General features: G+C 43.2%; 1 protein-coding gene across 1 annotated transcript in view; it reads left to right on the top strand.

The window, feature by feature from the left end:
- Positions 1 to 14,037, top strand: part of atp8a1 (ATPase phospholipid transporting 8A1) — a 265,900-nt gene that overhangs the window by 52,113 nt on the left and 199,750 nt on the right. Inside the window, exon 2 of the mRNA XM_034181944.1 lies at positions 12,891 to 13,005. Within this exon, the coding sequence (XP_034037835.1) occupies positions 12,891 to 13,005 (115 nt within the window). The remainder of the gene's footprint in view (positions 1 to 12,890; positions 13,006 to 14,037) is intronic.

Genomic DNA, 14,037 nt, shown 5'->3' with positions numbered 1-14,037 from the left:
GAACAGAGAAGTTTCAGAAGTCAGTTTCAGCATTTTATCCGGATATTCCACTGTTAAAGGAGATTTTTTTAATGAAAGACGTGTGGACGGGTCCACGCGTTGGGACGCAGCTGGCGGCACAGGAAAAACACCTCCGTGTTGATAACCATTTGTAAAATCCAGGCGGCTTTTGATGGCTTTCAGTGGAGTGAGTATATGAGAAATTGTTTAACAGCTGGACATGTTCCAACTTGTCCTTAAGACTTCCAACAGAGGTGTTTTTCCTGTGATGGAGCGTTGCAGTGGCTGCGAGCCGATGCTGCAATCCGCCCGCACGTCTTTAATTAAAAAAAATCTCCTTTAACAGTGGAATATCCAGATAAAATGCTGAAACCGACTTCTTCTGAAAGTTCTCTGTTCTCTCACGACGTCCTGGATCAATAGAGCCTGAAATGTGGAGGTTTTCAGCTTGAAACAGGCTGACGACAGCGCCTGAGAGCGCTGCGCGACATCTCGCACCGTGGGAAGTCCTTAAAGCGACAGTATCACCTCAAAATCTCTCATCAGCCGTTAAAATTTTCACCGAAAACCAGCTTAATTTTTCGAACCTTGTCCACTTCGATGTGCCTCACAGGTTTAGAAAAAATTTTGATTAAACAAAGCGCCAGTCTCTCAGCAACTTCTCAGACAAAGGAATTCCGACGAGGGGCTGGACGACTCCTCCCACAAGGAGTGCTCACAGGCGAATGACGTCACCGACAGGCGTGGAAAAACTCACGCATGCGCACGAGGGTTCAAGCATGTCTGACATAAAAACATATGAATGAAATCCATATAGTTTTTGAAAAAAATAAAAAGGACCTATACTTTATTGACAGACCTCATATACAGCCGTACAATGTTGTCAGGCACATATCTCATAGCGTGGCTACAATTTTCCAGCAATGTTTTCACAAACACACTCTTTCCCATACCACTTGGTCCAGTGATGAGACAGGAGAATGGGGGCTGAAGTCTGGGGTCAAACTCCACCGTATTTCCCGAGTGAGACATGTTTCAAAATCTGAACGGTTCGGTTTCCCCGTCCTTTAAAAGACGCCGCTTGTCATATACCACCCTGAAGGATTTTGAAATGACACGTTTGTCAAACTGAAACTGCTTTTATGATGTTTAATTCCCTGCTGCGGTGTTTTGATAGATGCAGCGAGGGCGGGGTCTTTTATATAACCCTCGACCAGATCTTTGACGCTGTCAAAGTTTATTTTCTGACAGCTCTCGCGGGTTTGAGTGATCCCCTTCACACGCATGACCGTTTTACCTCGTACGGTTTTATATGCGTAACTTTTAGGCCCCGCTGCTGCAAACTCTGTGATGACCTCGCCGTTCAACTCGTCAGTGAGCTGCCCCAGATAATTACCGGTAGGCAGCGGGGTTTCACCCCGCCTACAAACGTAAATCAGGCTATTGGTATCATAATACAGAATCCTGTCAGGATTTGCCACAGCCTCCATAAAACCATACAAGGTCAAACGCGCGTACGCCGTTGTAAACGCTGCGATGAAAATATTGACAGCTTTACCCGGTCGGCTGACGTACCACGGGCCGTACCTCCATTGAACCATAGCAACCTGACTGCTGAGGAATGTTAGATATGTGACCTTGTACTCTTCAGAAAACAGATACCTGAACCGATCGTCAGCGTTTTTAATGAGCGCGGTCTGCGTCAGATTTGACCTCTGGGCGAATTTCCCCCAGAAGGAGTTGAGGCAGATCTTAGCCATCTGTCGTTTTGCCGGATTGTGACTGATTTTTTTTTTTTCAGGGTCTAAACGAATCTTCTGATTCAGCCAGTAGTCCGTGATATATTTTTCTCTGCTCTCGGGGTCTTTATCAAATTCGGGAGGGAAACGGGAGGCTTCCTGCTTGTGTTTTAAGAAGGTGTTTATGTACCCCTCAAAGATTTTATCACTTTTTTCCTCAAAATGCCAGACTTCAAAAATCTTAGCTACAACGTAGCCTGTATCCAGAGCTTTGTGGAATTCCGGGTTCGTCCAAGTCCCAGACAGAGCTCTCTGCTGCCGACTGTGTGTGCACGCTCCAGCTTGATTATTTTCATCAGCGCAGGTGCGACAGAGTAAACACCAGTTTACCGTGAGGAGTTCTGTGTGGGAGGACAGGGAATTTTAGCCCCCGGGGCGGATACACGACGGCTTTGATGAGCCCGAAATAAGTCCTGGGTTCTTGGAAATTTCTCTCGATAATTTCCGGATGCCCTGTGGGATATGTGAAATTTACGTTAACGTAAGGATACAGCGAGGTCACGTCGACGTAATAGACCCTCTCATCTTGCTTAGCCGTGTACCTCAGACGGGACGCACAAGTCCGACCGCCGTATAAAGCGTCGCGAGGTTCGAGGGGCGGCGGTAACCCCCTGCGGCTGAGGAAACGGCGAACGCTCTCATCCCTCAGCCTCATTTCAAGCCACTGATGTTCCCAAATTGAGCTGAGGGTGACGCCCGGCATAGCCCGCAGAAAGGCTATTTTTTTCTGACACGCTGCATGGAGCTCTCCAAATGAGGTGTTTGTGAGAGGGTTTATTTCGTGCTGTGTAAAACACGTTGCACACGTTGCACACCCGAGAAACTCCCACACTTTTATCCGCCCGTCAATCTGAGCATACCCATCAACATAATAACCTATTTTTTTTCTCCCCCCTGTTTAGAGCGTGATCGATGGTAATGTTTTGCGTCTCAGCAACCCATTCTAACCACTGCATGGCCACGTCCGAATATTTTTTATGTTTCGTTCTATAATTGTCGGCAGAGGGGATTGCCAGCGTTTTTGGAGCGAGAAAGTTAGTTTGGAAGACTTTCATACACGCCGAGGCGATTGTAATGCAGGTAAAAGGATCCACGCGTGTTTCAGCGATGAATTCAGCCATAAATTTGGAGCAGGTTGCAGCCAGGATTTTTGTATCGTTGTACATAACGGCCTCGGCTTTAAAATCGAAAATTGCGTTTTTTTGCCCACGTACCACGCGTTAAATTCCTCTCTTTCTCCCTCTGACATATTTGCGACCCCGTAAGCCGCAGAGTCAGGGTACTGCCCGACATAGTTCAGATTTTTTTCTGAACTGAACAGGTGCGGAAAGTAACCTTTGCGGACAATTTCGTCTTTCAGCCGGATTCCCAGGGCTTTAGGCATCTGAGATAAGCGCATTGTAAGGAAAGATAACGAATCTATATATTTCTGTTTAAAGGCAGTGTCTGTCATGAGTAATAGTTTATTCCCGGTCATAATCATAGCGGGGGTTACGCCCTGCTGGACTAAATACTTTAGAAGCAGATAGCCGTCAAAACCTTTTGAGTTGTGAGCGATGAACACGTATTCCTTGAATTTTCTCATTCTAAAATGTTTAAAGAAGCGGGCTACGCAGTCTGTCCCCCATGCGCTCCAAAAATCACCCGTCTTTGTTACAGCGCTGACGTAAAACGGCACGTGTTCCCCGTTATTATCGACATACGTTTCAAAGTCATAAAAAACGTATTTCTCTGAATGCGTCTCTTCAGCTTTGACCGGTGTCATATAGCAGAGGTGACCCTCGCCCGGCTCCTGGAGAGCCTCGCCGCATATATGACACCTCTTCTGCTTACACACGTGCGGAGCGCTGTTTTTAGAAAATGCTATGTAATACTCGCGTTTACATCGAGGGCATTTTTTTCTGTTATTACACACATTAACGAACTTACTGGCGGAAGGACGATACTTGTTCCGTTTATGCAGGCTGTAACAGGCGGGCGAGCGACACTTATTGTTACATTCGCTGCAGAATACCGGGTTATTTTTCTCGTAACACTGTGTGGATTCACAAATTTTATAATATGACGGACAATTATGGGAGGCGGGGTTATTGTACCCCTCAAAGCAAAACTCACATACATATCTCACTCCCAAAAATCTCTTTAAATCGGTGATTCCGTAAAAATGATTATTAAACATAAAAACGAAAAGAGTTTTCTGCTGCACCGGTATTCCTGTTTGGTATTTCGTCAGCTTTCTCTCCCCTTCAGGTCTGAAAAACACCACAGTTTTACAACCCAGAACGTTTTCAAATTTTCCCACCTGCTCTAAAGATACCGGCGTAGCAGCCGTTAATCCGACGCTAATTTGTAACGCCTGCCCGCACTGCTCCGCCTCGTGCATAGTCAGATGAGGATTCAATAATTGAACGAGGTTTATCGCGAAACATAAACTGTTGTCAGGATTATACATGATATTAAGGCATTTGGATTTTTTCCTCAGAACCTTGTGATAGAGGAGGTCATCTGTTCTGTGTTTCCCCGCGCCGTTCTGGTTGCGGATGACTTGGACCACTAATTCCAGAGACTCGTCGGATTAAACGTTGGAATTCGATTGTATCAACCGTTCTAGCAGATTTTGGAAGCCCGTCACATCGCCCGCGTCGTTATATGAGCTAATCAAAGCGGCCTCGTTGTAGACTGAGTCCCCACGAATCTCCATTTGGATAAAGTCCCCGGCCCTGGCGTGTGTTAAAGCCTTTTCGACCGAGTTCTGAAGAGTCCCAACGACGTTAATTCCGCGTAGTCAGGTATTTCGTCGACGCGGTGGAAATTTAGAGGCTGCCTGATTTCGATATTGTTAAAAGCCGGTCTCCTGATGACGTTAGCAGCCCCACCGCCCATCATGGGAGAGTGTCGGCTGTACCCCGGTCGTGCATCATCCCCGCCTTCCATCAAAACAGAGATTGCCGCATTTATCGGGGTTAAACGAGCTCTGTTTAAAATATCTTCACCGTGCGCATTGCGCAGGGATGGACTTCTTAAAGGTGAAAAAACGCGCGCGTCGTTAGGCATTTGATTTAATTCATCCACCGCGGATTGGACGTGAGGATTAACTTCACACGAGAGGAGGTTTACGGCGTTATTTAGAGGAGTCAGACGTACCTGGTTCAACGCCGCGGGACCGGACTCGTCTGGAGGCGGGGTGTGCGGGGGGTCAGGGGGCTCTTCAGTATCAGACTTGACCGTCGAATTTATCGTGTTAATCGCAGAAATGATGTAGGGGTTAATTTCTTCCGATTCTCGTTCAGCCGCCAAATTAAGAGCATCATTTAGCAGTGTTAAACGAACACGGCTTAAAAGTCTCTCTCCGGACTCTGTTATTTCGAGGCGGCGAATTTAACGCCTCGGGTAATGGGCCATCTGTTCCAGGAGCGCTCCCCGCTGAGTCGATTATTGAAGCGTTTAAATCCAATACACGTCCGAAGTTATTTTTCCGGCCTGAATTCTCTCCTTCCATCTTTTAAAAGCCGTACCAGGATGAATCTACCTCAAGAAAATCAATTAATATACCTCTTCAAAATGAATTCTCCCGTTCCATCGGAATAAGAAAAAAAAACAAAAAACAGAATACACATTTTCAAAAAAGTTGCGAGATGAGATTAATCCCAGCTCAGAATATCTTCGAGCCTTGTGTCTCGGTGGAAAATAGACGGTCTCCCTCCACCATGAGCTGAAAAAAAGAGAAAAACGTTAGTTATTAAATATTTAAAATAAATAAATACATAAACTCCGACTCCTTACCATGTAAATCCGTGGATCGTTTTACGGTTCTCTGCCGCTGACCCGCTTCTCCATGGGCTGTAACAGAAAAAATCGGGTTATTCCAGAGTTTTAAACGTGATTTAATTTCAGTCGGTGTACTTACATCTGCGTGGTGAAGTCGGGGCTTCCAGCCTTCGAACTTCTTCAGGGAGCTCTGACTTGATTTCTAGAATTAAAATAAATAAATAAATAAAAAGCAGCACCCTCGCAAGCAGATATTCTGTAATATTTCAAATATATTACAGAGGCCGGATCCAAACGCACTCTGGAGCGTCTGCGTGGTTTTGTCTAAAAAAGACACAGTTTCAGACCACGTGCGTCATTTAAAAACAGTCATATCAAAAAAAGATTACTTAAATCACTTACTCTGAAAGCTGATGTGGTTTTCGCACTCTGCTCGAAGACAAGAAGACTTAATTAAACAACATGGTTTTTCAGGACCAGGGGATTTTTTTTACCGCAAATTAATTCTATTTTATACCCATCGCGGGGTCCAGGCGCCTTCACTCTTCACCGGTCGTAGTGGAAATGAGCGGTGACTCCTTCCCACAGGGGGACGTGACTGAGAAGAATCTTTGTTTTTTTCGCCTTCATCACCTCGGGCGGCATCTCCGATCAGCGGGTGTCCCGCAGCCCCTGATCGACCGGGTAATATCTTAAAAGAAACTGCATCTATCGTGACTAAGAATAAGCTTTGCTTTTCCGTCTTCAAACAAGCCCAGCGAACAACCCCATCATCAGGAAATCGGATGTAATAAAACATTCAAGCTTCAACCAAAGATTCAAGCTTCTCTACTATGTTATAAAAGACCATCCGGCGTGACACCCTTGCTGCGCAGGTCACACACACGCACACACACCCCCAGACACACACACACGCACACACACACACGCACACAGCTAGTGTCTGCAACAGGTATTACAGCCGTGGGGTCATGTTTCCGTGAGGAGCCCTATGCGTGGGTATTTGACCGTCTTGCTGCAAAGACTTACAGCTGAGAGACGGTTATTTTTAACCCTTCTTTAATTTAAGAATTAAAAAACAGAAAAGGAGACGCATTAATTTAAGAATTAAAAAATAATTGTGCAAAAGATACAGGTATTTTTTAATCCTTCTTTAATTGAGGCATTAAAAACCATAAAAGGACGCGCTTTAATTTAAGAATTAAAAAATATTAAAGGGGTATTAAATATTAGACATTCATTTATGTTTAATTATTTCAGAATTAGTTAATTCTTTAATACATTAAAAAAGATCTAGGTATTTTTTTAATCGTTCTTTAATTCATGAAATAAAATGACATTTAAAATATTAGACCCGGGTGGGAGGGGAGGTAGGGCTTGGAGCGGAGCTTGGGGTGGGGTTAGGGGAGGTGCTAGAGGCGGGGTTGGGGGCTGGAGCTAGGGGATGAGCCAGAGGCGGGGCTAGGGGAGGAGCCAGGGGCGGGGCTAGGGGATGAACCAGAGGCGGGGCTAGGGGAGGGGTTAGGGGCGGGACTTAGGGGCGGGTCATAGTGATGTAGTCGATTCTGATTGGCTGTGACATCATAAGGGGCCGGGATTAGGGGCAGGGCTTAGTGACGTAGTTGATTCTGATTGGCTGACAGGGCCATAAATCAGTTTTTGACATAAGGTCGCGCAGTTTACTCTCTCAGCTATTTATTTTCGTTTGTCACTGTAGACACTAATTTCTTAAGTAGTCTTAGTTAATCAGTTTCACATATGTCATATGAGTGAATATCTCTTTATGAGCTTACTTCACAGGGGGCTAGCTCTCAAACTGAGACCATTTTTGGCATGTAATGAATTATGTTAGAAATGTTATGGAACCATGTGCAGGTTTGAATTTTTTTTTGTGTGTGTTGGGGGTGAAAAACATACATGCAGTCTGTTGTATATCGCTACTGCAGGGTGACTACTGGAGAGCAATGTTTGAGAGAGCTGTGCAGCTATATATCTGGAAAGTTTTTTCTGGTAATGTAGAACATTGACTGGTGGACATGACACATAGGTGCAAAACGTATTTTAAAAAACATGAGGTGTAATATTCAGAAATCTATGTAAGTCTTTCAGTGTTAGCCACAGAAATGATTAGTATTAGTATAGTGGTGCTGTTGGCAACTATCACCCGAAGCGGCGCGCAACTCTTCCACTCTGCGTCCCATCTGGCCTTGTGTCCTGAAGTCAAGCCTCTTTCACACTGGTTCTGCTTAGCGTTACATTGTGGTGTGTATCTAGTACGCTGGAATGGTTGCGTATGTTGCACGCAGGGGGAAGACTTGGCCGGCCTCTTCTGTGATTTTGAAGCTTCCCTGCCAGCAAAGTTCAGCAGAATCCAGTGGGATGAATAAAATCTAGCAATGCAGGTATGTACTGATTTAAAACTAAAAAAAAAAAAAAAAACCCTAAAAGGATTTTTCACTGGACTGGCGTAGGGTAGTGTAAAATTGCAGAGGCATGGGGTACAGTAGCGCAGTGTTGCATAGACTTGCATGCAGTAGTGAAGTGTTGCTCTATGCCGAATGGCCGCAAAAAATTTAAGCATGTCATGGATTTTCATCTGGATGTAAACGCGATAAAATAAAGAGCCAAAGTTGTTTATGTGAAATTTCCCTGCAAAAATGGGTTTACGTGCAGTCAAATCCCACAAAGTCTTGCGCCAGAACATCACAAAATGACTCCACTCACTATAATGGCGCTGCGATAGCAGTATAGCGGCGTGGTACAGTTATTCCATTGTCTGGGGAGAACCTTGTGTTCTCTTGGAATCTAGCAGCCATGGCTAGCTACTGTAGGCTGCTGTCTTTATGACAAAGATGGCATAATTTCTTTCCTTAGCCTTCACTCATCCAATAATTAATTTATGCCTTGATGTGTTTCTGTGCACCCTTCTCATTCAGACAGAGATTAGCAATGTGACCTTCTATGTAGTCAGTTTACTGCTGTTCATGCACATGGGTTTTGATGACTGTGGCTGAATACTGCTAGCTTGTAAGGCAGTTTGATTGAATGCCTTGAGGTTCACTCAGTTGTCCAGGCATTATCTTTAGAACGGTTTATTCAGAGATGGTCAGAGACCTGCCGAGTCTTGAACACAGTATTGGTATGAAGCTGTTAGCAGACCTTGAAGTCACGACTTCAGCACAAGACAGTGCAGTTACATCATATGGAACACTACTTCATGACTTCTTTTTTCTTTAGCTAGCTTTCACTTTTATTACCAAAGGTAATTTTCATTTAACCTTTAATTAACCAGATGTGTCCCATTGAGATTGAAATCTCTTTTGCAAGGGAAACCTGGACAATTATAAAGTTTCCAATTCACCTAATCTCCATGTCTTTAAATGTGGGAGGAAACCGAAGCACCCGGAGGAAACCCACGCAAACATGGGGAGAACATGCAAACTCCACACAGAAAGGTCACAGGTGGGAATCGAACACATGACCTTCTTGCTGTGATTCAACGGTGCTAACCACTAACTCACCGTGCTGCCATGCAATGTTTTATCACGGCTGGTTGTCTCTGGCTCTGTGTCCGAGCGATGTGCTACGAAGCGCTGGTTCTTCATTCCCTTCAGACCTGGAAGTCGCATCTTTGGCACCAAATGACACTTCAATTAGACAAAGTGTAATCTTGTTATCTAATACCGCTCACTGTTTCCCAACACCTATTTACAAGATCATTATGGGGAAACCACTCAATTATTGCTTTTTAACAGTGTTTTTAATTTGCAATCCAGTGCTCAGTATTGAAAGGGTCATCTTTTAGTGTTTGCACCAATAAAATAACTGTTACAATACATTAAGGAGTATTGTGCAAACTCTATAGTTGTGTACAGCATCCATCTACACTGTTGACCTACATACCCTTTCTAGAAGGGATATTTTTGAGTGTCACTGTAGAATGTCCCCCCCCCCCCCCCCCGCCCCCACTTGTGGTTAAGATTCTGTTCCATCTTATTCTTTGAACACATTTACAACAGAGTTGGGACAACGAACTGTTTCCTTTGCTAATGAAATGACATCTCCGTGAACCATATTTGAATGGCATAATGTCCAGTTTAAAATGTGCGCATAAGTGACTTGGGAAAGTGCAACATGTAAGCTGGTAAGGGGGGGGGGGGAAATCAGGGGGAACTGAAACATTGCACTCAGCACTGTCATTCTTCTTCATTTCCTGTAGACTTGTGACAATAAGAAAATACTAAATGCAGGAAGAAGAGCGAGTGGCCTTTGTAACTGGGGCATATCTGTAAAGTGCTTTGGTTACATGGCCGCATGACGCTGTGTTTTTGTTGGTGGTGTTGGAAGCAGCCAGCTCTCCCTTATATCCAAGTTCCTCTTTGCCTTCAAACAGCCTTTCTCTCCATTTTCAAAGGTCAGTTTCAAAGATGGCAGCTATAGTTGCTATGCTACGCCTGCCGTTACTTTGTAACTCCCGACACCACTGTCATGGCGTGTTCAGGAAGGCGTTCCCTCACCCGTTGGAACATGTGCATGCAACCTGAAAGCTGGGCAATACTATTTAATTTCCATTCATGCTCTGCCCGCAAAGGCTAAGTCATATCAGAATAGCATGGTTGTGAAATGTGAAACTGTGGCCTTTTTTTTTATTTTTATTTTTTTATTATTATTATTATTATAATAAATGCTTTTCTCATCTTTCATTATGGCTATTAATACAATAACATGCTTTTGGAGGGCGGTATGCATTTTCAGAGGCCTGACGTCCATGCCCAGTCGTCCAAAATGACTGATATTTGCCCAAGTTACACGAGGGCGAATATCTGTCATTGCGGGTACAGGGGTATTGCGGGTATTGCAAACCCGTACAGAAAAGTTGGCTCACTTTAACTTTTATTGTATTGGCTGGTATCGCGCTGCTCTCCAAATTCGCCAGGGCGTCCTCAAGCTGGCTGCTTTGGCTGCTGTTTGTCTGATTATCCATGATAAAATCTGTAATATCCATGTTGGGACCAACACACACTTCTCGCCTTTTCATCTTTTTGTCTGCGGACAGTTCTTGGGCTCCGCACTATGACATCATCATTTTATGCACAGCGGGTGGGTATTGGGATACCTGCTGTTACTACGGGCAGGAATAGCCAGCTAGCGTGAATGGAAATCTATGCTACCGGCCCAGCAACACCTCAGTAAGTGATAATAATGTGCAGTATTCCCCTGTTATCTATTGTGGGAAGTCTTAGAGTGTGTGCACCTCCTCGGTAGCCCTGGAGTGATCATTCTGAAAGAACGAATGCTGTATTCCAGGCAACTTAACTCTTTAGGGTTGTAATAATGAATTAAATCAAAGACACAGAACATACATTATGCAAAGCTACCTTTCACTGGGAGGAAGTTGAATATTCTGCTAAATTATGGTCCTTATTGGTTTCTTGGTTTCTTTTATATATTTGGATATCAAAGCTTGTGTACAATACCTACAGCACAGTATTGGTCTTAAATATCAAAGCTGAGGAGGCAATGCAGCGTGTTTTGTGACAGATTAAGCACACACAAGAGAATGTTTTCAGGACTGAACAGGCTTGAAAACATATTCCAGTGCAAATGGATAGTGGATTGCTTCAAAACCTGAAGAGTTTACCTACTTTTTTTGACACAAGCAACCAAAGAAGCTCCCTTCAAATTGATCCTACCTGATCCTCACAGACCCTAAATGTATTACTTGGTTTTTATTACTCTGCACTGGTGCAAAAACTTTGCAATATTATAAGGCATAGTCCATAATTACATTATATCTTTGACATAGAGAAAATATTGTCTGATTTGACCTGATTCAGCAGGGATGCACAGACCTTTCAAGAATAAAAAAAAAAAGGGTGTCCATTCTTCCTAAAATGGCACTTTGTTGGACTTGGCATAAGTGGAGGTTTATCTCTGCCTTGCAGTAGTATTATCCAACCAAGGAGAGATCTTTCGGGGTGAACTGGTTTCTGTTTATTAAACATATATTGGCGTTAATATGAGACATAAACGGGGTATATAGGCCATTCTGTTTGGTATGTCTGGTTTTAATATTCATTATGTACATACAGACTTTGAGCAAAAGTTGGGGGGGGGGGTGGGGGTCTTTTGGTAAGGTGTTGTGACACTTGACAAGAGTGAAACGGTAACATTGTACTGATTGTGACAACATGGTAATTGAGCCATTTCAGAACCCTAAGGTAAACATGAAGAATTATTCAAAAATACACTGAAATTTCGTTCAGACATTTACTGTACCTCTGTCTTTGTGTCGACACATTTTATTTTGTTTTATTTTATTGCAAAGTTCTGAATAAACTTGAACATCCATTACTATGGCTGATCCCACACATAGGGTTTATGTTTTCTTGTCAGCAGGAAATGCCTAGCTCTCATCAGAAAGCACTACAGCAACAAATACCACTAGAATGTTCTTGCAAGCTGTTGTTGTAGTGTGAGATTTTAAATGTCTGTTGAATAATCAGACTCTATACGCATGAGCCACTTTAGTTATTGCTGAAGTTACATGCTGAAGTTCTACTTGAACACAGTTCAAGACGCCTCACTGTCACCTGTGAACCTGAAGACCTGGAACCTGTATGCATCTACAGTTGTTGCTCAGTGGTGCATATCTTTAACTGCTGCCAGCACTTTCACAGAACTGGTTGATACAGTTGGCTACATGATATGATTCTTTGTCAGATTGTACACTATCTACCACGAGCCATTCAGCAGGCAATGGTCCCAGAAGTTGTTGACCATAACATTCACTGCATTCAAGACTGGAAGGCAACAATTAAAGCAACGCATCAAGGCTAGGAACCAACACACAGAATAACATTAGGAGCTGTGTGGGTTGTTAAGTGGTGTGGAATGAGGACAAATGTCCTGGTATGGTCCTCCTGAAACAGTGACAGCTTCAAGAAGACCAAATATCATTATCTACTCACTATCTGAGAAGCAAGGCAGGAGCCTCTAGCAAAGATTTCATGTCTGTTTGTTTTTTCCTCTCTGCCGCTGTTCTGTGAAGCAAGTGAAAGTGAGAATATTTATGAAGGAGCTCAACAACTGTACCTTGAAATATTTTCGTATTTTGTGAGCAGGTGACACTGGGACCTGTAATGGCTAGCAGGAGGGATTACAAGACGAAATACAAAGTTTGGTTTGGACTTCAAATACTCCTGTGTAGACTTTCAGACAAGCACAAAGTCAAGCATGAAAACACCTTGCCATCTTTTGTTTGTTTGTGCTCATAGCAGATGTCATTTCTTATAGAATGTTGTCTTTTCAATTATTCTACAGGATATGAAAAAACTGAGGACACGTCAGAAAAAACATCTTTAGCTGACCAAGAAGACGCTCGACTGATCTACATCAACCAGCTGCAGTTCACCAAGTTTTGCAGTAATCGGGTCAGGTAAGGCAACTGGACACGTGTTGAATGAAATGGGAAATATTTTATATGGTAAATGAGTGCAGTGGTAAAACTACGTGATGTCTGCTACACTTTTGCCACATTTTAAGTCTACACAGACAAAAGTATAATAGCAGTTGTCACTGATCAGAAAAATAAATTAAAATACAGAAGATGCATACACAGCAACAAGCAGCTCGTTACAGAGATGCATCGCTTTATGAGCTATAAAGATAGGAATGAGTCGGGTCAAGTGTAAGGGGTCATGGCTGTTTTTGCAATCAAATATTTTCCCATAAATGTGTTGAGTAACTGCAGATCATTTAGTCATTTCTCTTGGAGGACTGCAGACAAATCTTCATGTTTGAAGATCTGCAACCAGTCAGAATTTGACAATTTTCTTTTAAATGTTCTTGTAACTTATTGTTGCTCTGTTAATTGTCAACCGTTAACCTACTCCTGATTTGCACTTCAGCTCCACAGCAGCTGCACCATTTCCATAGCGTTCAAGAAAAGACTGCACAATAGATTCCTTGGTCCCTGAAGTTTATATAAATGTAGCACAGCTGGTGATTCATAAAGTGTTTTAGTGTTACCTCCTTTTATTCATTTACGTTATATTTATTCATATCAGTCTCTGTCACCAGCTGTTGTTTCAGTTTTCTTTGTGCTCCCTTACCAAAAAGTAGTATATGCAAGTATGTTTCAAGTATACTTCTAGTTTACTTTTTATATACTTATCAGTACTACTTTTTGGTAAGGGCTAATCTCAAGTGTGAACTTTGTTCTCTAAAGTAACTAGGTCTACTGCATAAACTAGTTTCTGTAGTGCTTCTGGCATTGCTGACATCAGTATTAAGTCATCAGTGTAATGAAGGTGGTTTAGCTGTTGGTCACTGGTTTTGACACCTGTCCAGCTGAGCTCAGAGGGGACAGGGCTTTTTCTGTTGCTGTTGTGCCTCTTACACCTTTGGGTGTAAGAGGCACCTTCATTGGCCGTTTTTAGGGGTCATCTTAAAACCTACCTTTTTTTTT

Source organism: Thalassophryne amazonica, chromosome 11 (assembly GCF_902500255.1).
Source record: "Thalassophryne amazonica chromosome 11, fThaAma1.1, whole genome shotgun sequence".
NCBI lineage: Eukaryota > Metazoa > Chordata > Actinopteri > Batrachoidiformes > Batrachoididae > Thalassophryne > Thalassophryne amazonica.
The sequence above is the reverse complement of the archived record's forward strand: the minus strand, read 5'-3'. Positions and strand labels throughout refer to the sequence as shown.